At 40.3% G+C, this 25,864-nt stretch overlaps 1 protein-coding gene across 4 annotated transcripts in view; it reads right to left on the minus strand.

Annotated features, from left to right (window-relative positions):
- PPP6R2 (protein phosphatase 6 regulatory subunit 2) overlaps positions 1-25,864 on the minus strand; it is a 100,176-nt gene that overhangs the window by 12,531 nt on the left and 61,781 nt on the right. For all 4 annotated transcript variants that reach the window (XM_040545010.1, XM_040545018.1, XM_040545027.1 and 1 more), the window contains 15 exons: positions 21,734-21,847; positions 20,360-20,486; positions 19,738-19,890; positions 18,879-19,082; positions 18,159-18,223; positions 13,344-13,459; positions 12,351-12,436; positions 11,921-12,001; positions 10,194-10,291; positions 7,608-7,665; positions 6,025-6,152; positions 4,983-5,158; positions 3,278-3,440; positions 2,766-2,854; positions 1,372-1,579 (listed from right to left, as the gene is read on the minus strand). In XM_040545010.1, coding sequence (XP_040400944.1) covers positions 1,372-1,579; positions 2,766-2,854; positions 3,278-3,440; positions 4,983-5,158; positions 6,025-6,152; positions 7,608-7,665; positions 10,194-10,291; positions 11,921-12,001; positions 12,351-12,436; positions 13,344-13,459; positions 18,159-18,223; positions 18,879-19,082; positions 19,738-19,890; positions 20,360-20,486; positions 21,734-21,847 — 1,866 coding nt within the window. The remainder of the gene's footprint in view (positions 1-1,371; positions 1,580-2,765; positions 2,855-3,277; positions 3,441-4,982; positions 5,159-6,024; positions 6,153-7,607; positions 7,666-10,193; positions 10,292-11,920; positions 12,002-12,350; positions 12,437-13,343; positions 13,460-18,158; positions 18,224-18,878; positions 19,083-19,737; positions 19,891-20,359; positions 20,487-21,733; positions 21,848-25,864) is intronic.

Consider the following 25,864-nt stretch of genomic DNA (forward strand, 5'->3'; position numbering starts at 1 on the left):
CATCTGGAGCACAGAATTTGTTTTAGACACAAATGCCAATGGATTTAATTACATACAATAAAAACTGAAAACTGGAAAAGGAGAGGCTGCTTCTAGCACAGCAAGCAGCATTCTTATTTTTCTCATTTTTCATTTTTTGTGAAGCCAGTCAGCTTGGCCATGCCATCCCTATGCATACAAACCAACTCCATTTATCAAAATAGCTCTTCAGATGCAACCACTGTAAGCAAAGAAATCTCTGGAATCTCACTCATTTCAAGAATGAAGAGTCAAAGGCCATTTGAAGCGGATATCAAAAATTAAAAAACGGTCTAGTTATTAAAGTTAAATTCAAAGTTGCTTAAACCTTTGGTTTACTTCCTCAAATAATTTTACTTAGTTCTGTAATCTCACTTTTTTGCTGAGCCACTGCTTTTTAGCTCCCAGCAGCTATTTGCTGGAGTATGTAGACACATCAGGCAACTTGAGTTGAATATCTAAAAAAGTCATATAACCACAACATCATAAAAACCACGTATCTCTTCCTGAGTTATACGCATAAAATACAGGAACTCCAGCTAGCTAAATCGTACCCCAACCTATCACAGAATCACAGAGTGGTTGAGGTTGGAAGGGACCTCCTGAGACCATCTAGCCCAACCCCCCTGCCCAAGCAGGGTCACCTAGAGCATGTTACACAGGCTATATATCTGTAAGGAATATGAAGAAAAAAACAAACAAGTATATTAAAATTGGGTAATATTTCCTGCCATGCCAAAGTGAACTAGGTGCCTACTCTTTTCAAAAGCAACTTCCACTCTCAAATCATTAGAGCAGGCTGGAGTTGAGCACATGCAATTCCAACCAAACTGTTGCCCAAAAAACTAATCTCAGGAACTGACATATCTTCTGGGGACATTTTGCACTATTTATCTTTTATTGTTTATCATGTACTACTTTGAGAATGAGGGAAAAATGACAGCTTGAGGCATTTAAATCTTCCCCCTGCAAAACAGCACACTGATTCCACGTCAGACCTTGTACTACCCATCATCTGAGGCTCTGCAAGACTCCTCTATGCAATCTGACCTGGCATCCCTGCCACCAGGCCAGGCCTAAACTTCTTGGGCAGCAAGACAGACAGATGGGAGATGCTTCTGTGACATGGCTCGGTGGCTAAAATGAGCCACACACGTTTCTTAAAATAAGCCTGTTTTAAGCATTTTATTAGAACAGAATGCCTGGGACAAGAAAGCTGTAAGCCATCATCACGCAGGACTTTGGGAACCATGGGGTCTACACAGGAAAAAGCAATGCATTAACCCCTGGCAACACAAGGGGCTAAAACAGAGAGCAGAGCTCTACCCCACCCCAAGGCGATTCCTTTCGCACCTGGTGAAAACTGCCTTCTCATTTTTAGCATCCACGGTCAGCTTGATGGTTTCCTGGCCTGAGCCTGTGCTGATGGTTTCCGTGACCACATCGGCTTTGTCGTCCTCCTCGTCGCTGTCCGAGCCGCCGGAGGAGCTGCTGTCCGAGGCCACGAGCGGCGCCTTCCTCGTAACGCAGACGTTCCAAACGCAGGGCGAGGCAGCGCTGACTGAGAAAAGCAAACAGCTCGCGTTGCACAACGAACACAACCTCAGGAACCACTCCACAGCACGACCCCGCCGACTACCGTGATGCAAACAGAGCGTTCACAGCTACTGCGAGTTTTGAGACAAGGGTTTCTGTGCAGATCCTGCACTGACAGCACACAACATTATTTTTGTAAGGAAAAAAGACAACAGACATCAGTGTTCTCCATCGGGAAAGTCCTGCCACCTCATGTCTGAGTTTAGTACACACTGCAGAGCAGACTATTTTCTTCACTTGTTGCAAAGCACACAAAAGGTGATGACTGAGAGGAGGATTAGGGCAGTCCTTGGGACCCCAGCTGACTGCAGCTTAGCTCTGAGAAGTCGTTAGTGGAACATTTCGGTATCTATTCTTTCTGAAGCGTTCACTGGTTTTAATGCCACAAGCACCCTGGCAAGGACTTTCCTCTAAGGAAAGAGGAAAAGAAGTGCTGCAGTCTCAGAAAGTGTTTTTCTTCCCCAGGTTGGTATCATATGTTCACTTAGCTTGATTTCACAGTGTCTGACTGATGAGCGCTATCTGGGTAGATTTAAAAATGTGCATACACAAAGCAGTCATCGCCTGCTATCTGAGCTCTGCTGAACCGGATCTTGAATTCAGCTGGAAGAGTACACCAGAAAACACGCGCAGCAGAGAAGTGCACTGTGCTATCCATTCTAGTATTATCCACCTCTCCGTTGTAACTACAGACAAAACCTTGGTTTAGTTCCATCAAGGTTCTTCAAGAATTTTATTTCTCCTTCCTCAGAAGGGATGAGGGAAAGAAATCAAGCTGAAGTTAACCAACGGACCTGGCACAATTACCAGTAAGATAACTTAGGGTATCCTTCTGTTTTTTGGTAATTTTATAATCAAGTATCCAGTTAAAAATGGGATTTTTCAATAGTTTACAAATTAATTGTCTCTGTGACATCAACTCTTCCTAACTTAAACTTCATCTTTTACTTGTTGAATAGTATTATCCCCCAAAATATTCAGGGTTCTGAGTTATTATTTTCATAGACTGATCTCTGTACATAAAAGAGCTGTCAAGTAAGATAAGGCAGACAGCAGGGGAGGGAAGCTCTCCCCGGTAGACTCAGTATGCCATGCAGTATTTCAAACAGCTTAAATAATACATTGTTTTGCCTTGTAGCATTCTCACTTACAATTCTTGTCCTGACTCTGCTTCGGGTTTCCATCTGAATCATTGCTTTCTGTGTCCACAGGAGAACTGCATCGTGGACCTGATTCTGAGCTAAAGTAAGGAAAACAAATGTTGAGAATGAAGTACAGATATCCTGGTTGTGCTTCTAAGTATCCCTGAAAGAAGGGCTTAGAATTAGAACACTGCTCTTTTCTTACATAAATACTTAGAACTTTTTTAAAACTTCATTTACTGTTTTCGTAGTCTCAGTGTAGCAGCAGTTACAGCACACACAGTATTGCTGCATCATAATACATGCATGCTAACACCAGTTAGAAGCACTAGAAGGCAAAGGGAAAGATGATGCCCTGAGCCAGAATACTCACACAATATGAAAAAACAGAAGGGACAGCAAAGGGAAAGGAAGGGGGAGGAAAAAAAAGATCATAATCATTGTATTTCATCAAAACATATTTACAGTATTTCTTTATTCAGAAGTTATAAAGAAATTGAAAGAATTTATGCCTCTTTTACCAACAGAAAGGCTGGAAGTCTGTAAACTTTGCCCATCCTTTCTCCTCTGGCGTGGTGTTCTCTGGGGCTGCTGAATCCCATACACTTGATCCAACATCCATGGCAACACAGGGGGCAGGGGGCTTTGAGTTCACGGGCTCAAACACAGCTGTCCATCCAGACCCTGCACACACAAAACAACCCACTGGGATTCAGCTGAATTTTCAGGATCTTCAGCCATCCTAAAAGTATTCCAAAGTGATTCGGATCACTCCAACGAGATCCCAGAGACAAATAAAAAAAGAGACCACCCAATGGCACTCCTTCAATACCTTCAGGAAGCTGTCTGTCTCACAGGTTACAGACAATTAGCTCCCAAATCCCTTTTCTGATAAATATTAATGTTATCCACAAGAGAGAAGCATCAATTAAGAAAAATGACTTTATGAATTTCTTCATTCTTTGTACTGGTGCTTTTCAAATGAACTCTGTGCAAATACCTTCGTTTCTTGTCAAAACCTAAGTGGCAAGATTTTCAATCATTTCAATCACTAACTGTTTAATTTTGGAATCACAGGTAGGGAATTGATACGTGGATTAAAACATTTAATATCACAGAGTGATCTCGAGTAAAATTAAGAATATGATATTGTTTTTAAGATCCCAGTCTACTCTATATTCATTAGAGTATCATTTATTTCTACAGATAATTTTTGAATAAGCATTTTTCATTATCTGTTCTTAAGAAAAAGAACAGATTGCAGAGGACTGTCATGCAAACTGATCTGCATATAACAAAATTCAGAGAGGGAGAGATCCATCAAACCTACACTCACTCAAAATTTGAACCAAAGTCTCTGAATGGGTAGCTACGCTGATGTACACGAGCCACAGGGCTTCCATTTGTGTCATTTATACTGGTTCCTTCTAATAAGAATGGAAAATACCTGATACTAGTAAATGGCTGCAGAAAGCTGATTACAGGAACAAAAATGGATTATAGTTACTAATACAAAGATATCATCTAGAAACATAAACAGTCTTTAAACAGAAAAGGTTTGCACCAACAGCAGGTACTGCACCACAGGCAGAGAACAAAGAACTTTTGGGAAAACATTTGTGTCCCTTTACTTCTGTTGACTGAATGTGTTCTGCTGACAACACTGTGTGCCTCATGAAGTTACATAGCATCACTTGCATCATGGCATGCGAAAAATCTATCTACCTACAGTCTTCCACGAGGCACTCTAAGAATGGTTTTACAACATGCAAGCTAAAACTAGAAGAGCAATTAGGCAGAAAAGGAAGATACATGGGGTGTGGAGATACTCAGCAAGGCTCTGCATAAAACTCTTCTAATATAAGGTAATGAGGACATGCTCCTCTACTAATACTTTATTCATTAGTTTTCACACTACAATACCTAATATTATTATTGCTCCTGTACCTTTGTGGTTGTCCCAGCATAACTGAAGCAGCACACTGCTACTCTGAAGAAGTTGGACAGGGCTCAATCTCACTAATGTTTTAAAGGCAAAAAATGAAGACTGAAATTCACACTTCTCATCTATGCAGGTGGAATTACAGAAGAGCCACAGAAACTAGGCAGTCTGCAAAGTGCTGTTCCACAGAGATGATTACAGATCTCATTTGAGATGATACAAATCTCATCCCATTTTTCAAACAGGATTTTTCAAATGGGATGATGCTGTTTTAAACTCTTTACCTTCAGAAGAGTCTGAATCTTTCTGCTCAGAAATATTATTCTTGTTGCTGTTTGCTGAGGAAGGAGGCACCTGCTGTTCTGTTTCCTCCTCTTCTTCCGAGTCCACACTACCGTCATGATCTCCATTCTCAAGATCACTTTTTGATGAACTCTCTGAGGTCTGAGATGCTCCAAACCTGTATCACAGAACTCAGAATTAGAAAAACCCTTACGTCATCCAGCTCATCTTTCACCTGCTTCCTCCCTGCCCCAGGCAGAAAGCAGAAACTGTCAAGTGATAGTGGGCGCTTCTTTAGATATTTCCACTAAAGACTCCAAGGGCTTTGCTTGTCAAAATGCATCTGCAGAGTTGTAATCAGAAATAAGTTGCAGCGACATATTTGGGCTGGAGACTGATATGAACAGACAAAACAGTAGCAAATGAGAGGAATACTGGTATGGTATCAATTGTGTGTATTAGCAAGACAACCCATTTTTTAGTGCTAGGCAAACAGACATCAAGGGCTTGACCACTTTTTCTGTCTCATTTGATTATATTTTCAGACTTACAATTATAGAAGTGACTTTATTTAGTAACTGTCTATATAAAAGAATTTAAAATTTGTAAATGATTTGCAATGCCAGAGATGCACCATGGGACGTCACTCATTGTCATGCAAAACATTATTTTTCTTCATTTGGCATTCTGAAAAAGAATATTCTGTCTATTATCCTCAGTCTTACAATGCTTTCAACATTGTCCCAACATGAGGAAGGAGTAAGTTCTAAGTATTTCAAACTGAGTTTTTATTTTTATTTTTTTAAAAATCTTTGACAGTGGAATCACTAATTAGGTGCTTCTGTCATCACATTCCCTCAAATTTTATCTTTTCACATTCAGATCATCAGCTCTTTTTTCAGAAGTGCAGCATGTAAAGCACTGTTTTGTGCCAGAAAAAGGCTTCACAGCACATAAATAATAAACAACCAAGCATATACTTAACTGAAACGTACAGTTTCATAGCATTTGGAAAAAAAAATTGATCTTTCATTTTCACCTTACCGTGTTCTTGATTTAACTTGGGTTGCATAGGTTATCTCCTTCTCTTCCCAGATATCTTCTTCCTCCTCATTATCATCAAATTGTTGGATTCGTTCATTGCAGCAGGCTTCAAAGAGGGAAGCATTGGGCTGAAACAGTATTATAAAGAAGTCAAATTCCACTCACTCTTTGGAGACAGAAACAAGAACTTAGATTATAAGCAAGTCCATAAACCAGCATTTGTACACAACTAGTACCATGAAGGTGTTTGTGCTTATTTCATTTTACATCCCAAGCTGTGTAACAAGCAATGCTCAGATGTGCAAGAGTAATAATAGCACAGAACACTCAGAAGCAGCAAGCCCTTGATACATCAAGAAAGGAACAGAACAGTCTCACCCTACCACACTTCCAAAGTAGGAGGAACTCCTGCATGTTGCTTCATAGCTGTTCTATTATATGAATCCCTTTGCATCCCTCACAGTGGTAGGGATATAAAGTCACTGTAGTATGAGGGCTGGAAAGAATTTCCTTAAGAATAGATTCACAAACTGACCACCGTGGAACTTAGAGATTAAAGCAATGCAATCTGTCCCACTCAGGCTAAAAATCCACAGTGCAATTTGTTTCAGTGAGTGCATTCTTCTTGACAGAATTACAGGGAAGTTCTACGTATGAGGATACTTAACTCATGCACACACACACACCCTTCAAAGCATATAACCTTCCGTTCTGGAAATGGCAGTTTTTTAGACACTGGTAAAGTGAGGTTTCCCTGTAAGTATACAAATGATCTGCCCATTTGAGCTTTCTGGGATCTCTGAATTAAGGGATAGACTAAATGCTGTCTTCCAGACAGTGCACAGTCCAAATCAACAGCTGTATTAAAATTCCATCACACACACAAACTGTCTACTAAAGGAAAAAAAAAACAAAAAAAAACAAGCTAAGATAAGCCTCTCAATAACAACTGGTGGCTGCAGATTTAGCTGCCAATTTCACGAAGAAATCAAACTTTCTGTATCTATAGAGCACTGCCTACAGCAGCCAGAAGGGGGAAGAAAAACTCTTCATACTACTGTTTAAGTGAAAAAGAAAGTATGTTAAGACCAAGAAAACCTAAGTGTTAGTATTGACTAAAACAAGCTTCAGTCAGGACAGATGAGCCTCGAATCACCTCTTTTAAGCCACTACCCAGCTTCTTCAGTAAGTATTGATTTTGGTCAATAAAATGCAAAAGACAAGAAACATCATGGCAATATTTAGACCTGTAAGAAAGCCAATTCCCCATTTGCATCTTTTCTTAATTGGTGTATGGAAAGATTATCAAAGTGAAAATAGGGACAACAGAATCACACTGCAGAGAGAGAAAGATTCCTCCAATGTAAAGAGTGCTACTTTTGGAGATCCTCATCAACATAGGGAAATTCTACAAGGGTGCATTTAATGCCCCGAGTTCCTTAACTGGACTCAGCTACCAGGGCACCTTTTACCAAAACAACCTAACAGTTATTTTAATTTCAAAATAACAACAGCTGATTCAAGCATGAACTAACTTGCCAGAATCCATCCTGTTAAATAAATATCCCAAAATACCCACTTACACTGTCATCATCTGCATCTATATTGAAGTTTATCTCTGCAATCCTGTCAAAAGGAGCACTGCAAAAAGAAGGGAAAGAAGCTTCAGTGACGGCATGGAGTAACAAACAGCACTTTTGCAGCCCCAGCACAAGACCAGGAGACAGCTAACCACAGAGATACTTCATATAACCACTCACTGCCTTCTGTGTTTGTTCCCTCAATATTCACCGCTGTACTAAATGCAATAGTTTCCTTTCCTGAGATAAAATATTATTTATTTTTGAGTATTTGAAAAAAATGTACGATATTCATTCCTAGGTCTAATTCAATACCTGAGTGGGACCTTTGGCATTATCTCGTTGATAAGGTATGTAGAGTTTTCATGGCTACCACAGCAATGTCTGCCTGTTATTTTGCAGCTCTTATGCTACATATGCAGTGTAAAGGCCATCTTCAGATTTTTCACTGAACCTCTCCAGCTGAATCAAAGTTTATACAAAAAACAACTGAAATGATAAATAATTAAAAATAGAAGAAGCCGTATCCAACTGCTCTGGATTCCTGTACTACATTCACCAAGAATTTCATTAGGTTCTTCAGCATGAGGCAAGACCCAGATTTGGGACTGAATCCTGCATGGTGGGCATTACTACGACATGTACACTGCAAAAAATCATTAAATAACCCAATTTCCAATCTGGACCTGTGTGTGTGTTGTAAGAACAGCAGAGGGTGCTACAGGTCAAAAAACTCCAACCTACCAGCACAATTTGGGCCCATGCAATATTTTTTCACTGTATCTAGTTATCTCTATGTTCGGACAGTGTTATTTTCCTTTAAAGAAGACTGATTAGTAAAAACCATTGTTGTGCAAATCACCAGGACACGGAAGCATGATTAATACTTCTTAAAATATTAATGTTAACTGTCAAAGTTTTCAACAGCTGGAAAACAAATGATGCAGAGCACCATTCTCAGAAGGCTCAATACTAGGAAGTTTTGTAGTATATTCTCCTTTCCAATTGCAAATACGGAGAAGTCTAGCACATCTGTTACAGACTTCGTTCAGTTTCATGTTCTGTATGTACATGAGTTTCCTTCAGCAGCTATTCATATAATTTAACCCTTCCTTTCCACTTACACACAAGTTCAATATTTGCTGTCGTCTGGTAAGATTTTTTATTTTTAATGTACAGAACTAAGTAATCCATATTCAAAGAAATCTCTCATTCTAGTCTGGAACTTATTAGACTTATTAAACATCTTGACATCTACAATGCTCAGAAAGCAAAGACAGACTCTAAAACCTTCCTCCACATTAGAATTACAGCTCCCAACTGTTTGGCAAACACAATGATGGAGTTCCTGAGACTGTAATGACCTCAGACTCTCAGAGCTAACAAAAATGGAAGGCCATCAGGACAAGCTACTTTGATTCATGCTTAAAAGCAACTCTGTAGCAGCTAAACTATTTCTACATTGTCATTTTATTTAAGGTATTTCACAGAGCACAGTAGTTGCTAAAAATAAGGTCTTTGCAGGACCAGCAAAAGAATCCTCAATAAAACAAATCTGGAGCAGCCACAGAGCAATAAGGCATGCCCAGAGCGTTCTGTGCTAAAAGCTTCCTGCTTCAGCCAGAATTCCAGACACCAGGATCCTACAGATTTTGCACAGCAGACCCCAACATTTGCTGGCCTGTGAGTATCAACCCTCAGGACGTTACGTACGGCAGGTACTACCACCTACTCCCTCACTGCCACCTTGGACAAACACTTCTTGTGATTGAAACAAACACTGCCACGAGATGAAAGTGAATGGAAAAAGCTGAGAAGCTGAATGCTATGCTGAGTATCCTCCTGGAGGAGGCTTATCCTGCCAATAAATGTAATACTAAATGGTTACAGCTCTCCAGTATGGACAATCAGGATAATTACAGTCCCAGTAACTTCCTTAGCTTGGATTTTTAAGGTGAGAAGACAAGTTGCAGTTTTAATTGTGTTACAGCAGTTCTTTTATAAAAGTAGCACCACTTTTAAACACTGAATTCAGCAAGTCATGTAACACTAAATCCACCTGTATCTACCTTCTATTAACAATTACTTGTTCCTGCCTTATCTACATTTCCATATTCATAAGTGAAAAAACGGTTAATTTTTCTGTGGACTTTATCAGAATACCATTCTTTTACTCCTACTTTCAATAAAGACCTAATGCCACTCGCAAATATCAGTATAATTCCCTAGAGTTAGCTCTAATGCTTTGCTTTTTGTGCAGCTAAATTTATTCTAGAATGTGTCCGGGTAATAATTGCATGTTTTATTAAAGTGTTACTCATCAAAATGAAGAAATATTTTTCCTTGGTTCTACAACTGACATTGTAGATCAGAAAAAAAATATCTATAAAAATCTATAAAGATATATAAAAAGAGCCACTGTGAATAAAATGTCAGATGTTTCCGGGCCATTGATCAGTCTTCTGTCTGTTTCAAACCAAAGACGGTATACAGTGAGCTTCATTTTAAAACCTGAACCACAAGAAGAAAGCTTAGATGCAAAGAGGTTTAAATGCTCAACATAAGCCTCTTGAAGTTTTATAAACTTACTTTATATTATCATCCTGGTCTGCAAACTCCTCATCGTTAAAGCCAAACTGATCCACGAAGTTAGCTGTCATCTGCTGGATCTGGTACTCAGAGAAGGCCTGAGCAATGGAACCCAAAAAGAGCTGTCAGATAGCTGTCCAGAGATATTCAGTTAACCTGGCTGAAAACACGTTTTCTAAGAAAGCATTAAAATAACAGTTAACTGATGAACTTTGAGAAATCACCTATTCCAATCCCCTTTCTCAAAGCAAGACCAAACAAACTTCTACAAGTCCTGGACAGATGCTTCTCTGATCTGCTCTTAACTTCTTCCAAAGAGAGTTATGATTTTTTTTCTAGGAAATCATTTGTTTGCTTCATTATTCTATGTGTTACACATAGAACATTGTATTGGTTTTTATTCATTTGTTTGTTTTCCCGATGAACATGAAATTTACCTTGCAGCAACTTAAACCCATAATGGACATCGAGAAGGTATTTCTGGTTTCCCACAGCAGCTTGGGTCCTCCGTTCTTCAGCCTGCATGCAGGATAATTGCCCAGATATTCTTTTGGTCACACTCTTGCCTACTCATCCATGTCTCATTCTCTATGTATGACAAGGATTGATTCTGCCTCTAAACAGAATCTTATGCTTGCTCTTATGCATTGTATATTTCTGTCAGATCACTCCTCCTATTTGGAGGATAATTCTGAATACTTGTAGTTGGCCCACTACAGCTACAGCTAAGAAATTCACACACATCCTCTCAGCAGGACTTTGCCATGACTCCACCACAGGTGATGTGAAGTACCCTTGTTCCTGTCTGAGGAGTTCTGCCAGCTCCTGTCAATATTTTTATTAACGCTTCTCACAATAACAGACAAATTTTTCACAAAAGCAATGCAATTTCCCTTTTTTAATGAGCATTATAAATATCAGCACAGGAAAAGAAAAGCATTTGTAACATCAGTGTAACCAGTTGGAGTATTCGGACAAAAGAATAACTGTAAACTTTTTCAGCTCTTTTTAACCCTTAAGTAGATTTCAGATTGAACATGTTGAATCTTCTATTTTCTGTTAATGTTCTTCATGTTTTTAGCGTCAAAAATGGTGGGGAGGAGATTGCCTAAATTCTTCATCCTGAAAAGCAGCTTCCAAATATTTGATGACCCTTCACCAAATTTTGAGGAACCTGATGTCTTTGCTAAATCCCTTTGATTTCCTTCATTTCTCCTTAAGTCGAGGCTTTTTACTGCTCTTACTGCTACTGTTTAATGATCTTTACTTGCTAACATTCTAGTACGGCTCTTCCAATCTTTAATTGAAGTCTGTACAGCTCAAGAGGAAGCAGAACCCCTCTACCAGCTCCAATTCTAATGCAGGTGGGTGATGCAAACTACCTTGTTGGCTGGGAACTACACCACTATGCCACAGTTCGTCTCCTACATCAGGATGACTCAACCCACTACTGTGCCGAGAACCAGGAAAGAGAGAAAAATATGCAGCGTCTCACAGGAATTTAAGAGACATCATGTATCTGGGACTTGGATGCAGTCTGAGCCAAATTTATTCCCAACTGGAGTCTAGATTGAAGCCTGCCATTTAAGTAACAATTCTGGAAAAACACTTAAGAGCTGAACACAGTGAGAGTAAAATTTACGAAGCTGCTCTATAATAGGAAGGATTTAAGAAGAATCAGAGAAGGAAACTCCCCGGGAACAGCAAAGAACACACTGTGAACTCACCTGCTGGAGAGAAAGTTCATTGGGAAAAGCACTCTCAATATCTTCATCCTCACTGGAAGAGTGCAGGTGGTGAGTGCTCACCTGAAAGAAGAAAAAATAAGCACAAAGGAAAACTAAGAAAGCTCAAATACTTTAATTCGAAAACACACAAAGACAAAACTCCCCAGAGGGCAGAAACTGTCCCAGTGAATGACACAGAAGCATGGTTTAGAGTTTACCAACACAAATGAGAGCTGCTCCTAGTTGAAGAACTATTATGAAATACGTATATATGTATACATGTACGTATACGTTTACAGACACTCTGTCCTTGAAAGCATACTTCATATAATCAAGAAGAAAAAAACCAGCAGTATCACTTCTTTTTTATTAAAGAAAATCCAGAAGAGAGCAGGCCTATCTGAAGTATACACAGCATCACTGTTCTCACCAAATCCACTGTATTCCTCCTGTTTGTTTCCATCAGCGTCTCTTCTACAAAACTCTCCCATCTCCCTCTGCAGTCTTCAGGTAGCTCTGTAACACAAAGGTCACCATAAAGATTACCCCAACTCAGAGAGAAAGGCTCAAAGCCAGTGAGTCAGCCCCACTGGTTACCTGGCAGTCTTTGGGCAGACACATAAACCTGCGCGTGAGCTAAGTGATGCATGCATCGTATGGGCTGCTATGAAGACAGTCAACTTCATCCCAGCCAGACTCAGCACAGCAAAACAATGGAAAGAAATAACGACGACTTGTGAAACTTTCAGCCTTTACTGAAATATTTTGAAGTTATCAATTTTAACGTAGATATGACAACAAACCAAGTCACTACACTATTTGATATGCTCATGAGAAGCCAAAAATGGAAATTCAAGTCATATTTGTAGTCACTGCTTCTGTTAATAGATGCAGATGGAAAATCTTATTTCCTTTCACACCAAAACTCTCAGATAAAATTAGTTCTCGAAAAATAGTCCAGTGAAGATATGATGGAAAGAGCATGAATATCTCTGACACAGCAGAGGGGTAGGGCCTCTGTGATCACTTACTCTTGTCTCTCTCCTCCTCTCAGACAGGTATAACAATAAGGAAGTATATAAACACCAGTTATAAACATCACCCTAGAATGCTGTAAATGAGTATTCATAGGAACTATGTAAAAACCCACATGAAAAGAAGCATTCTTTAGCACAAAAAGATTACCTTCAGCCTCTGGTTACAAAACCAAAGTTCCAACAGCTTTGACATGAGTATATAAATACAAAGAGCAACTGAATTTGGTCTAAATATTTTTTTTAATTATGGGAATTTGTGGTATTTAATTAGTAATCCTTTTCATTACAAAAGGAACCTTCATGTAATACAATGCAATAAAACTTTTCCAAAAGGCCTGCAAGGATTATTTAATTAAGGAAAAAACAATGGAGAAAGGAGATTATACCTTTAATGAACTCGCTAATCTGAGTCTGCATGGGGCCCTTCTCCATGTTCTGTACCACAGCATTGGCTATCCGGGTGAGGTGGCCCATATTGCCTCGCCTCATTCCACCTTCTGCCCTGAAAGGAGAGAACAGCCAGTAGCAATATAACCAGACACCGAGAGCCAGATGGTCACAGTCATAACCAATTTCATAACCTAGAAATGCCGAGAGTTCCCCACTCCTGCAGTAGTTTGACATATGTAAGCGTTACTACAAGCAGGGTTAACATAAAAGATGCTGCAGCTCCGAAGCAGCAGGAGCACTCTCTGTTCACGCAGGCAGGGCACAGGATGAGTTTACCCAGAAGAAATGAACCCTTCTGCATTTTTGCATGTATCGAGAGGGAAGAGATTATTCATCCAGTTTAGAATGCACTGCATACTCTCTGTAACTGGCTTAAACTTTAAGGTAATGCAGTACCTTTAAAGATGAATGCAGAGTTAAATATTCTGGTTATGATTTTCAATAACGGAAACACTGCAGTACAAATTTACATCCCTTCTACTAAAAAAGCTTTAGAGTTTTACTTGCAATTGAAGTATTTAGCAGATGAATTCAAGAGAACAGAAGAGACTAATCTGCAGCCATACGTTTTCTCCCTTACCAAAACCATAAGAAGCCAACACTAAGCCCAGGCAGTCTTTAAGCCACTGAGTTAGCATTGGTTCTCCTTCACTGGATAGCAAAGAAGGAATCCAAAAATTGGAGCACGAACGGCCTGAAATAATTCTGCTTTCCACAGTATGCAAACTATTTGGGAAGAAACATGTAAACACCAGCGGCAGACCACTGGTAAGGAATTTCACAGTAACATGTTTAGAGCAGCATTTCTGGTTTTAAACTGGCAGGTGCTGAAAATAAGCTCAGACAAAACTCTTAGACACAACGCGATTACTCAATTGTAGCATTACGTACATTGAAGTACACCAGATACTGAAGCCCTATTCAGAAATGATCATTTCTTAATGTAGCACAGGTGTATGCAAGGCTGACTCAAGCAACCACAAATAAAATTGGTGGGCTGGAATTAAAGTAAATAAAATAAAACCCTCACGAGTAGCATGACAAGAAGTTTCCAGCTAATGTTAACTACGTCTCCAGCTGTAAAACAAAGCTTTCTTTCCTAGATGTTAACAGAGCCAGCACATAATAAGGAATTCCATTTTTCCTTGGGAGAGGGACAGCACTAAATACATTGGAATTAATTTAGAGCTGGTGTGCTGTGCTCACGCCAATTCTTCTCTGTCCTTGCTCTGGGGATTTGTGTGTAGCAGTCACAGCTGACAGATAGAATACAGCAAAGCCGTCAGCAAGAATCAGCTCCTTCTGACAACATGAAGTTACAGCAATATTTTTAAACTTTTGGTTTTCTTTATGACCCCTGCCCCTCTTGGAAAGTGCAGTCATCACCTCCTCAACATCTGAAAAGGAGAAGTTTCTACTGAAATCATCTCGGTCTTTCCCCTAATGCTGGAGCTGAACATAGCAGGTGAGGAGATTAGACCGTTTGGGAAGAAAACAAACAAACACCTGTCTTTCCTGTCCACATGTACCCACACCAAAACCCAGTACCCAAACCCAATACCAACTGTCATGGTGTGTAAGTTCCTGTACCAACGACAGCCCTCTAACCTGCACCCCGAATTCAGGGTTTAGAACTATTCGAATAAAAGTTAACACCTGCAAATGAGTTTTCAGTGCTACGCTACAGCCTTCTGGATGCAGACTTGCGGCCATTTCTTTTGCACCCCAGCCCAGCAAGAGACAGCCCCAGCCCCAGCCCCAGCCCCAGCCCAGGGACACGGCGCTGCCGAGTGCCCCGGTGCCACAGCACCGACTCCTCGGCCCGGAGCCCCCCTTGCACCGGGGCAGCTGCAGACAGCGGGTGCAGCAAGCGGAGGGGCACACAGGCACACCTAGAGGCAAATCCCCCCTGCACCTCCTAAAGGCTGTGCCAAACACCCCCACGAGAGCTCCGGAGGACAAAGCCTGCCGGCAGACGGGGTGAAGGCACGCAGCCCTTCCGAGAACAGCAGCACTCTCGTTTCTCTCTGTAAAAATGCATGTTTTTTCAGCAATCTTGCAAGCTTGGCTTTCTCAAAAATTTAAAGCAAGTGGTGACAGAAGCGGTCTACAGCAATGCTGTGTCTGTCTTAGGTTGTGTGCTCTGGGAGGACCAATCGAGCTTTTTTTTCTGAGTTGAGCAGTCCTTAACACACTGCTGGAATGCAGACAGCAAGCATGTAAAATTAACTTTTATTTCAACACCGTCATAAACTGCTATTAACCATACCACTCTTGGTGGTTACTACACTTACAGGAATAAGAAGGCAAACAAATATGTGCTACAGTAAGCTGCCATTTCCTATAAATATGTATTGATGACCAGAATTTACCTATTTTAAATTCTAACTACCGAGGCAAATGTACCGCAGTAAAATAATTACGTGGCATATTGTCCTGGTTTCAGGTAGGACAGAATTAATTTTCCTCCTAGTAGCTGGCAGGGTGCTATGTTTTGGATTAGGATGAGAAGAGCGCTGATAACATGCTGATGTTTTAATTGTTGTAGAGCAGTGCTTACACCAAGCCAAGGACTTTTCAGCTTCTCGCTCTGTCCTGCTAGCGAGCAGGCTAGGGATGCAGCAGGAGCTGGGAGGGGACAGACCCAGGACAGCTGACCCAAACTGGCCAAAGGGGTATTCCATACCATCTGACGTCATGTTGAACAATATATAGGGGTGGCTAGCCGGGGTGGAGGGGGGGGGACCGGCTGCTCGGGGATAGGCTGGGCATCGGTCAGCGGGTGGTGAGCAATTGCATTGTGCATCACTTATTTCGTACACATTATTACTATTAATACTATTATTATTATTATTATTGTTGTTATTCTTTTCCCTGTCTTAATAAACTGTCTTTATCTCAACTCACAGACTTCACTTTCCTGTTTCTCTCCCCCATCCCGGAGAGGGAGGGGGGAGGGTGAGCGAACGGCTGTGTGGTGTTTGGCTGCCAGCCGGGCTAAACCACAACACATATGTAGAAGTCAAGTTCTAGTAGTTACAAAGTCTTTTATCAAAAATGCAGGGAACACCTAAAACCAGGAGAACCTGAAGAGAAATTCCATGTTCCAACAGGAAAACGGATTACCACCATTCTCTCTGCTGATTTTTAAGAACTAGTTCCCAAGCTCTCATCTTGGAATCTCTGACCCTGGGGGTCCCAGGGCTTGACTCCATCTCCTCATCAAGTGCATACAATAATCTTTGTATGAACTCAAACTTCTTAAGGGACACTATCTGAGATACCTCTCTGTTAGCTCAGTATTAATTTTCACCACTAAGATTCTTTCCAGTGTGGTGACTGGAACTGTTTGCCATGAAATATGTATGAGTTCTAGTTCCCATCTAATTTAATGAGGAAAACTCTTAAGCAGGAACCACAGATATTTCTGCTACCTACAAAGCTGTGCACTATGACAGCTGTGCAATAAAACCATCAGCAAAATTTGTTATCAGCTGCCCAAGGGGTTGCAGGCCTGACAGTGAGCCTAAAATAGAGTGGGACTACACTGAACTTTGAAGCTATAAAGAGCTAAAAACAAGGAGGAGGGACCAAAACATTCAGGTGGGCTAAGAAACAGGAGCATCGGTAATATTTTCACTTCAATCCGTGTGGTGGTGTTTTTTGATTGTTTTTTAATTATTTAGTTTTTACAGCATTCAGCATGAAATCAGCATTAGAGAAGGATCTGGGGGTGCTGGTTGATGAGAAGCTCAACATGAGCCAGCAATGTGTGCCTACAGCCCCAAAACCACCCGTACCCTGGGCTGCACCAGCACCGCGTGGGCAGCAGGGCAGGGAGGGGATTGTCCCCCTCTGCTCCGCTCTCCTGAGACCCCACCTGGAGCCTGCGTTCAGCTCTGGGCCCAGCACCAGGACAGGGACGTGTCAGAGCGAGGCCGGAGGAGGCCACGAGGATGCTGCAGGGGCTGGAGCCCCTCTGCTGTGGGGCCAGGCTGAGGGAGCTGGGGGTGCTCAGCCTGGAGAAGAGAAGGCTCCGGGGAGAGCTCCCAGCGGGCTGCCAGGGCCTGAAGGGGCTGCAGGAGAGCTGGGGAGGGACTCTGTGCCGGGGGGTAGGGGTAGGGCAGGGGGACGGCTTTAAACTAACAGAGGGGAGATTTAGATTGGATATAAGAAGAAATTATTTACTACAAGGGCAGTGAGACCCTGGCACAGGCTGCCCAGAGGAGCTGGGGGTGCCCAATCCCTGGAAATGTTCAGGGCCAGGCTGGATGGGGCTGGGGGCAGCTGGGGCTGGTGGGAGGCAGCATCTAAAAAAAATGCTAAAGATCTAAAATCTAAGCATTTTATACAGTTATAATATTAAATGTGCAGTCTAGGGCAAAAAAGCTTGCCCATCTCAGTTTCTACACAGCTGCTTGCTCTAGGGAAATTATGCACTTATGAAAAGAAAAAAAAAAAGAAAAAGTTGAAATGCTATGTAACATTTCTTGACAAAGCAAGAAAGAAGCATATTGTGTATTTGGGTTGAAATGTTATAAATAATAAAAACATTCATGCTTTCACATTATACACCTATCTGGTGAATTTGTTTTTTAACATGCAAATAATTGAAATCCCAAATCATAATCAAAATTAAAATCCATACACCATTAAATTGTAAATAATCCAAATAACTGAAAGTGTATTTCAAGTGAATATTCAACATCTGCAGCCCTAGAACAAGGCCTTCTGAACCCAAAATCCCTTACTGTATTTTGTCATTGGCTTCCCAGGCATCCAATATCCTTTGCACTAGGCAGCATTTCTGGAACAACTAGAGAAAAAAAAAAAGAGAGAGAGAGGAAGAACATTTCAAAAGTTTGCCAAAGAAATACTCATGCCTTAGGAAGCCTGTACTGAACTAGAGTTACTTTTGCTCATTCCTTCACTCCTACTGAACAAGAACTTAAAGTTCAGCACTTATCTTTCTTAAGAGCTCAAGTTTCTTCTTTCTCATTTTTTTTCTCAGAGGATCCATGGAAAACAGCAAAACATATAAACATCTTCAGTCTGTTTTGGGGCTTCACAAGCCCAAAAATAATAATAATTGTTGTCATTTTACAAATACAACAAAATGTTTTCATCATTAGGGCCAAAACAGAGGAGCTAAAATGTGATTAGTTAGTTGTTGTTACTATAATGGTTCTTTTTTTTTGTCCAAAGTTTATATGCATCTTTATAAAAAAATAAAAAGGAATTCACAAGCCCATTAAATGTGATGGGTGGTATGTTTCCTTGTAACTGGATGCTAAAAACAAATTTACAAAAGCAAATACAGTTCCAACCAGAACCAGCAGAACCAAGTTATATCTAAACACTTTTAAATAAACTCTGTGCTCTCGGACAGTTCATCATATCATTTTCCTGCTAATGCATATTCAAACCGAATCAATCAGTCTAAAATTCTCAGGTGACATGACCAGACTTACATGAGTAACCATGATATTCTCGGTATTGTTTTCTGGAGCCTCTAAGTTCTCTGTGGCCACATTTCCATTCAGCACCTCTTCTTTGCTTTCTAGGTCATTAGTAGTTGTTTTTCCCTCTTGCACAGAGTGTGAGAGAATAGCTGCTATGGACAATTCCACTTGGAAATGCAAAAAGTTATTCCATGTGTATTTAAAAAATAAGTCCTGGAATAAAATGAGAAACAAACAGAAAAATCATTCTAAATAAACATTCCCATTTTTAACAATCAAATTATAATTAGAACATTGTGCAAGTAATTGTTTAATCAGCAATTACACTAAAAATAATTTAGGATCCAGTTATATCTATCTGAATGTGCTCGGTGTTCTCTGCTCTGATGCATAATTACCTATGAACTGAGCACAATGGAAACACCCCCATAGACAGCTAGGGCTCTCATAACACAGGAACACTGAAAATAATGTTATCTATTCTGTGAGTGAAAAATATCAACAAAATAATTTTAAGTATAAAAATAATTTTCTGAAAGACTGTCCTGCTTATAATGGCAGTCAGCTCTTGGTATTATGAGGCCTGTCTCCACAAGGTCCCCAAGCTTTCTCAATAACCAGACTATTTGGCATACACGCTACTGAACTCTTGTAACAATAAATTTGAAGCAAGATGTTTGGTTCAACATACTAAGCAACTGTAATTGTATTACAAAAGCTCCTTCTTTCGGCAGATTAGGGAAATAATGTGACTGGCACACATGAAACAAACTACCTTGCACTAAACAGATGAAAGGGAAAGTAAAAACACTCTCAGTTTGAAGTCGTTTCCCCCCCACCATTTGCAGTGTCATACTGTATTACTCACAAGTAATAAATTCATGGTACTGAGTCTGCATAGTTCCTGATTAATACTGGGAGTGTTTGTGTGAAGCAGAGCAGCTATTAGACGAGATCCGTGAAGACGAGCATTCCCCAGTGGCTCTTCCAAGACACCAATTGTAGTTAGGATTGCTGTTTTCTATCAGAGAAAGATCAACATTTCCTTTAGCGTATACGCACATCGATTTGCCTAAATATAACTACCTCTTTTTCTTACGTAAATATTCTCTGCAGGTAAACCTAAATTATCTTCCCACACAGAGGACAGTGTCCTGCGACTACTATTAGATTTGTACTTCCAGAACTGAAGAGTGAGATCAAAATATCCACTAACTAACAGTCTCTTTCTCTCCCTAGCCACTCTTACATAAACCATCGGTCACATCTCTGTGCTTCTTAGTTTTCCTCAAGTACAATGCACTGGCTTTCAATTCCTACGTTCCTAAGCACGTGAATTATGAACCTTAAGTGTGATTTCTTCTTCAAAAGATATAAGGCTGAGTTTGCTTGTCTCAGCTTAATACCCAGGAATCCCACGAATAAGTAAGAGGAAACCCTGAAATCCAAGTCAGCAGCAATTTGCTCCTGAGAAAGATGAGATGCCTTACCTTGGGAGGGCTGAGCAGCAGCTGGTGGAAATCTTTTAGCCTTGGTTCAATACCATGTAAGATGCTGCTATTGACAGTGTAAGACCTTTCAAATCCCTGAGTGTATGAGTCCATCAGTCCTTCCACCCTGTAAAAAGCAAAAAGCACAACAGTCAAGATTTGACAAAATCTTAAAATGGCCTCTAGCCACGCTGTCCATGTTGGTTATTTTCTCTTGAAAAACAACTATGAATATGAAGAATAATAACAGACAGCTACTGAACATATTTACATAACTATATTATTATATTATTTGCAAGATGATATTCACATAATCAAAGCCGTGAATGAGATGAGTGGGAAGACAGAGAACAAGCTGTCTGCAGAGCTGACAAAGACAAATTACTGAAGTGCTTCCTGGTTTTAAAACTTCACAAATATTTGAGGAGTAAAATGCATCAGCAAATGTTTATATCTATAAACACTTGTTAAAAACTATAAAAAACTTTCCACAAGTGTTCCAAAAGATGTACACAAGCATCCTATCTAGTGAAATGCTAGAGCAGACACGTAGCTATGCTCACAGTCATACCTCTTCACTGCTAAGCAGTAAATCATAACAACTATTAATAGCCCCTTCCAACAGCAAAGTCTCATATTGGAATAAAATAAATGCTTTCATTTCAGCAAGGCAGGCGTGTTCTAGATAGGAACACTTAAGTCTCTAACTCATAAATCTTCAGAGATCCCGAGCACAAGACACAGTAGAATCAGTATCTCAACTTTTCAGTTTTAATTGTACATGACTCTCTGAGTAACAAGTTGTTTGCCCAGTGCCATCTCCTGTCTGCTTCTCTCTTCAGAAACTCTTCCTAATCTTCCATTAGCTTTGTCACTGTTCATTATTTTCTTTTTTAAAAAGTGAGACTTCCAGTGTCTCTCTTCCTCCCCAGAACCCACTTTTTCCACCTCTACTCTATCTCCATAAAAAGAAACAAAAATATGACATAGTTTTAAGAAACAAAATTAAAACTACATAGCCATATATACGTTATCACACAGATTAGGCAATGCTATCCCATTGTCCCCCACTCTGTGTATATTCTGCTGTAAGATCTCTGATATAACAGACACAACTCTGCTACACACGTGCAAGAGAACTGGAAGAGCCCACAAAAGAGCCCAAGGTGCCCTTTTTTGGCTGTCATGAAGTACAGGCACTGCATCAAACAAACAAACAAAAAAAAACCCACCAGCTTTTCTTGTACTCATTTCTACACAGCATTTCACGTTAGGTCAAAAAAATCGCCCCCCCCAACCCCCATTTTTTTAAATTAAAACTAGACCGGAATTCCTAAAACTGTTCTTGTTAGGGAAGGAAGTGTGCTGACTTACCCAGAGCGCCTTGTTTCCAGCAACGTTAGAAGAACTTGTGTCCCATTCACTATGCAATTTTCAGTCTGTTCTCCATCGAACATATTCTTCAGGAGTTGCTCCACACATTCCTGCCTGTTGATCAACACACACACATTAGCAGTATTAGAATGAGAAATGTTTGGCAGCTGCTTTAGTCACCAGAAAAAACACTTTTGTTTTTTCCGAAAGAAAAGGTTTCTTTTTATTTTATTTTTTTTTGCGAAAAAATAGAGACATTCCATTTTGCAAAGACAAGAATGCTTCTACATTAGGTTCTGAACTTGCTTACTCATCACTAGGTAAGACCTAGTTACCAACACCCAGACTCCCAAATAAAGCTGGTTCTCCTGTAACAAAATACACGTCTTAATTATACACTGGAAGACAATCAAAGTGTTAACTTGGACAATTTAATTCATTAAAGACAATATGAAGGTATGAGCTCGTACTCTAAAAACTATCCACTAGAAGCCCAGAAGAAAGAAAACAAACATTGGAAGCTGACCCTTATCATTTGCCACTGGCATAGTAAGATCCAGGAAAGAGAGGCCAACAAAACTGTAAATAATATGCACATTTTTAATAGTCTTAGCTATTATCCACTTGAAATACTTTCATCCGTTCACAACCTCTTTGAGCCCTTAAATCAAGATAAAATACCTTCCAAATCCTGACAGATTTGGGGCCAGGTGGAAGGATCACCAAGTCTTGAAGACTCCTGGAGTCAAAATGAATCATGACATTCTTTTCTAGCCTTAAAAATGATTTTGAAACTCAAAAACAACCTTAGAATTGAAAAACAATCAGCACAAAGGTAACAACACGTTGTTCTCTCTGCTATCTGCTATGTTAAATGAATAAAAGATATGAGGAACATGACGTTTCGGCTGGCACTGTTACTCATCTGTAGTTAGTGACTAGAGCAGTGCCTACTTCCACCTCTGTACCGAGATTCTTTCCCCATGCTAATTCTGCAGATGTTAATGAAATTTCTCCAAAATCCAGTACTCGGCAAGTGCCCTTCTTGAGTTGCTAAATCACATATCCAGCTAAAACAGTACTACTCAAGTTCGCGGTCTAATTTTTACTATTTCCTAACATTTGAAAAAATCTCATTTACATTTGTACACATAAGATGAGATAAAAGCGTAAAAATACATGAATAATATATGAGATACAACTATTTTAATAAATAGCATCTAAATACACTCTATCAGCACAAGCTCAAGTGGCAGAGTAAAGAAAAAGTAACCCTTTACTGTGATTAACTGAATTCACTTTTGTTGCATACAATTAATCTATGAAACAAGCTGCTGCAGACAGCTTCGAAAATAGTTATTGAAAATCTAGATTTGGTATTTATTCTGTAACCCTAATCATGGCTCCTTCTTGCAGCAATACTTGATCATTAATTCCTGATTCCTAGATAAATAAATGTTATCCAAAGATCAAAAAAGGTTACCAATAATGCCTGGAAAAATTACCAGAGAAAAGAAATGAAATGAGATACGTGACAGAAATGAGATGTGTGACAGCTGTGTGCCACCAGCAGAAACGTCAGCGGTGCAAAAAGTCACTTTCGTTCAGAGTATTTTTTCTTCTAAATAGTGAACTGGTGTAACGATTTTAGAAACGCTCTTTGAAAGTACAAAAGCATTTTTATTTATCTCATGGAAGTTACAGGTAGTGCTTGAAAACATGCAAAACATGGCATAGACAAAGAAAACCACACAAGAGAGGCCAGCTGGGAGGGAGAGGGAAGGAAGATGAAGCAGCAGCTGAAGACCATCCCCGTGAAGTAGGAACCAAACCTCAAACTGCAGCTTTGTACAATTCTTTGTGCAACGTGGGAAGTTTGCTTAAATTCTTCCACAGAGGCTCTCATGAAAGACCATGGGGCAGCAAACTTCTGCCCCGAGCACAGCAGGGCTCCGCATCCCTCTGCTGAACTAGTGAGAAAGTCGAAAACTACCGAGTTCTCTGGGCTGTCCACCCCTGACGCCGCTGCGAGCCCTGACACTCGTTAAAGGTCCCAGGCTTTCCAGGTGAAGCAGCCAAGCTGGAGGCTCATCGAACACTGAAAGGGCTCAAAATGGATTCAATTTTGATGAGATGCTGAAGGCTCCCAGGATCAGGGATGCGATCTATGCTGAAAATCCAACATTGTGCTTATTCGATAAAAAAACCACAGCAGGCCATTGGACAAAAGGCCTGATCTGCCGTATTTCTGCAGGTGCAATCAAGGAAATGAAGCATTTAATAAAAAGCATTTCCTCAGTGGCGCAGGCTTATACTTCAAGCCCATGGAAGATCCAGCACGTATCTCCAGAGAACGTGGCTTTTCCGAGTTTGTGTGCAGCACAACTCCCATCCTGTTTTCACCTGTACGCTCCAGCTCCTTTCCCAACAGATGCCCCTGCTGTTCATTTGACATTATTTGGGAAATAGCTCCTAACAAAAATACTCTTTGAAAGTTCATCATCACTGTATTCCCTCAGTAATATTACAGAAGTTAGCTTAAACCACTTCAGATGGATAAAAAAATCCTCAAAGTTTCATGGAAAGTTGCCTGGACATAAAACTGCAGGTCCTGAAAGGAAGTACTGAGCACCACTAGCTGGGACTACAAGCACTGCTGTATCCTTTCTTCAAGAGAACACTTCTATCAGATGTAACTTAAAAAAACAAATGAAATAGTACAAACGCTTCTTTTGCAGGCTGTACACTAGGAGCATTGTATTACTAGATTAAGTCTTTAAAACAACCTGCACTCACCAACAGTTCCCAAATGGTGGAGTTCAAGGATTCCACTCCCCATGATTATTTTAGAGTGACAGACTACCTGCACTTAATTTATACAAGATGATGCACAAACATGACAAAACAGCTTACAAACCAAAGCAGCTTTTCTGCTTTTTCCAGCCAAACTACCAGGCCTAATAAGAGATGACATCTCTACATACACATCTTGTCTGCAAACCAGAAGTTAGAAAATGATAAAAACCAATTCTGTATCTGCACTGTGACATGCCACCTCTAATTAAAGCAGTGCACAATGTTTCTGAGACCTGATGACAGCTCATGAAGGTCACAGGTGTCAGGGCTCTGAGGAAAAAGGACTAGCTGGCAATACCTCTAATGTATTGAGGTATCCACTGGGATGGTAAAAAGAGATTCGAATTTCCAGCCTAACGCTAACATCACAAATAAATGGATGGGAGGCCTAGGGAAGCAATTAAAGTGTGCAGGGTTCTTTCTTTTAGAGTTCAACCAAATTTGGAGAGTGAAAATGGATTAATGATTCAGTCTAAGTAAAAGCCAAGCAGACAATCTTTGGTGAGAAGAATCAAGAAGCATCTTGGCAGCTACTTATCTATGCAGAAGTGCATACAACCCAAGGTCTACATAAGTTAAGAAATCTTCAACTAATACTTGGCTCAGAAGCCAAAAATAGCATGCCAGAGGACATTCAGAGCACGTAAGCAGACTTAGAAAAATTTGGAAGGCAAGCTGAAAATGCCCAGTACAAAACAAAGTGCACAGTGACATGCAAGCTACGGTGGTGAGAGAGCTCTTTCTGTTGTCACAGCATTTTGTTCCCCACTTGGAAGGACAGTAATTTGACGACCTGAAACCTGTCTGTACGGTGCAATACATTTACTGACGGGGAGGAAAAGTCACTGACTGGCCAAATAGGACTGAAGCCTTTCACATGAAGTCACACTCAGCACTGAAGAATATAGTGAATACAGGAATGTTAAGATTTGTCTTTGTGGGTTTTCCCTCAACTATTGCTGTCACAGTTCACCTTTCTCCGAATTCACCGTGAGATCTGAATGCACTCCCTAGCGTTGCCTTGCCTTGAACTGGACTGTGAGCTTTGAGAATCATTAACCCCGACCTCCCGCATTCATACAGAGCTACGAAAAACAGAAATCTCAACAGAGGTTGTTAAGGGACGCCACAACTTAGAAGCAAAATTAAATGCTTGGGATAATTGTTAAGAGTTAAGCCCAGGTGTAAGACTATTTCCTGCATGGTTTGTGTCTCCACAGAGCTATCAAGAAGTGACAATATTTGTAACAACTAGTTTAGCAACAGTCCCCTGAC

The sequence above is a fragment of the Cygnus olor genome, chromosome 1 (assembly GCF_009769625.2).
Source record: "Cygnus olor isolate bCygOlo1 chromosome 1, bCygOlo1.pri.v2, whole genome shotgun sequence".
Classification (NCBI taxonomy): domain Eukaryota; kingdom Metazoa; phylum Chordata; class Aves; order Anseriformes; family Anatidae; genus Cygnus; species Cygnus olor.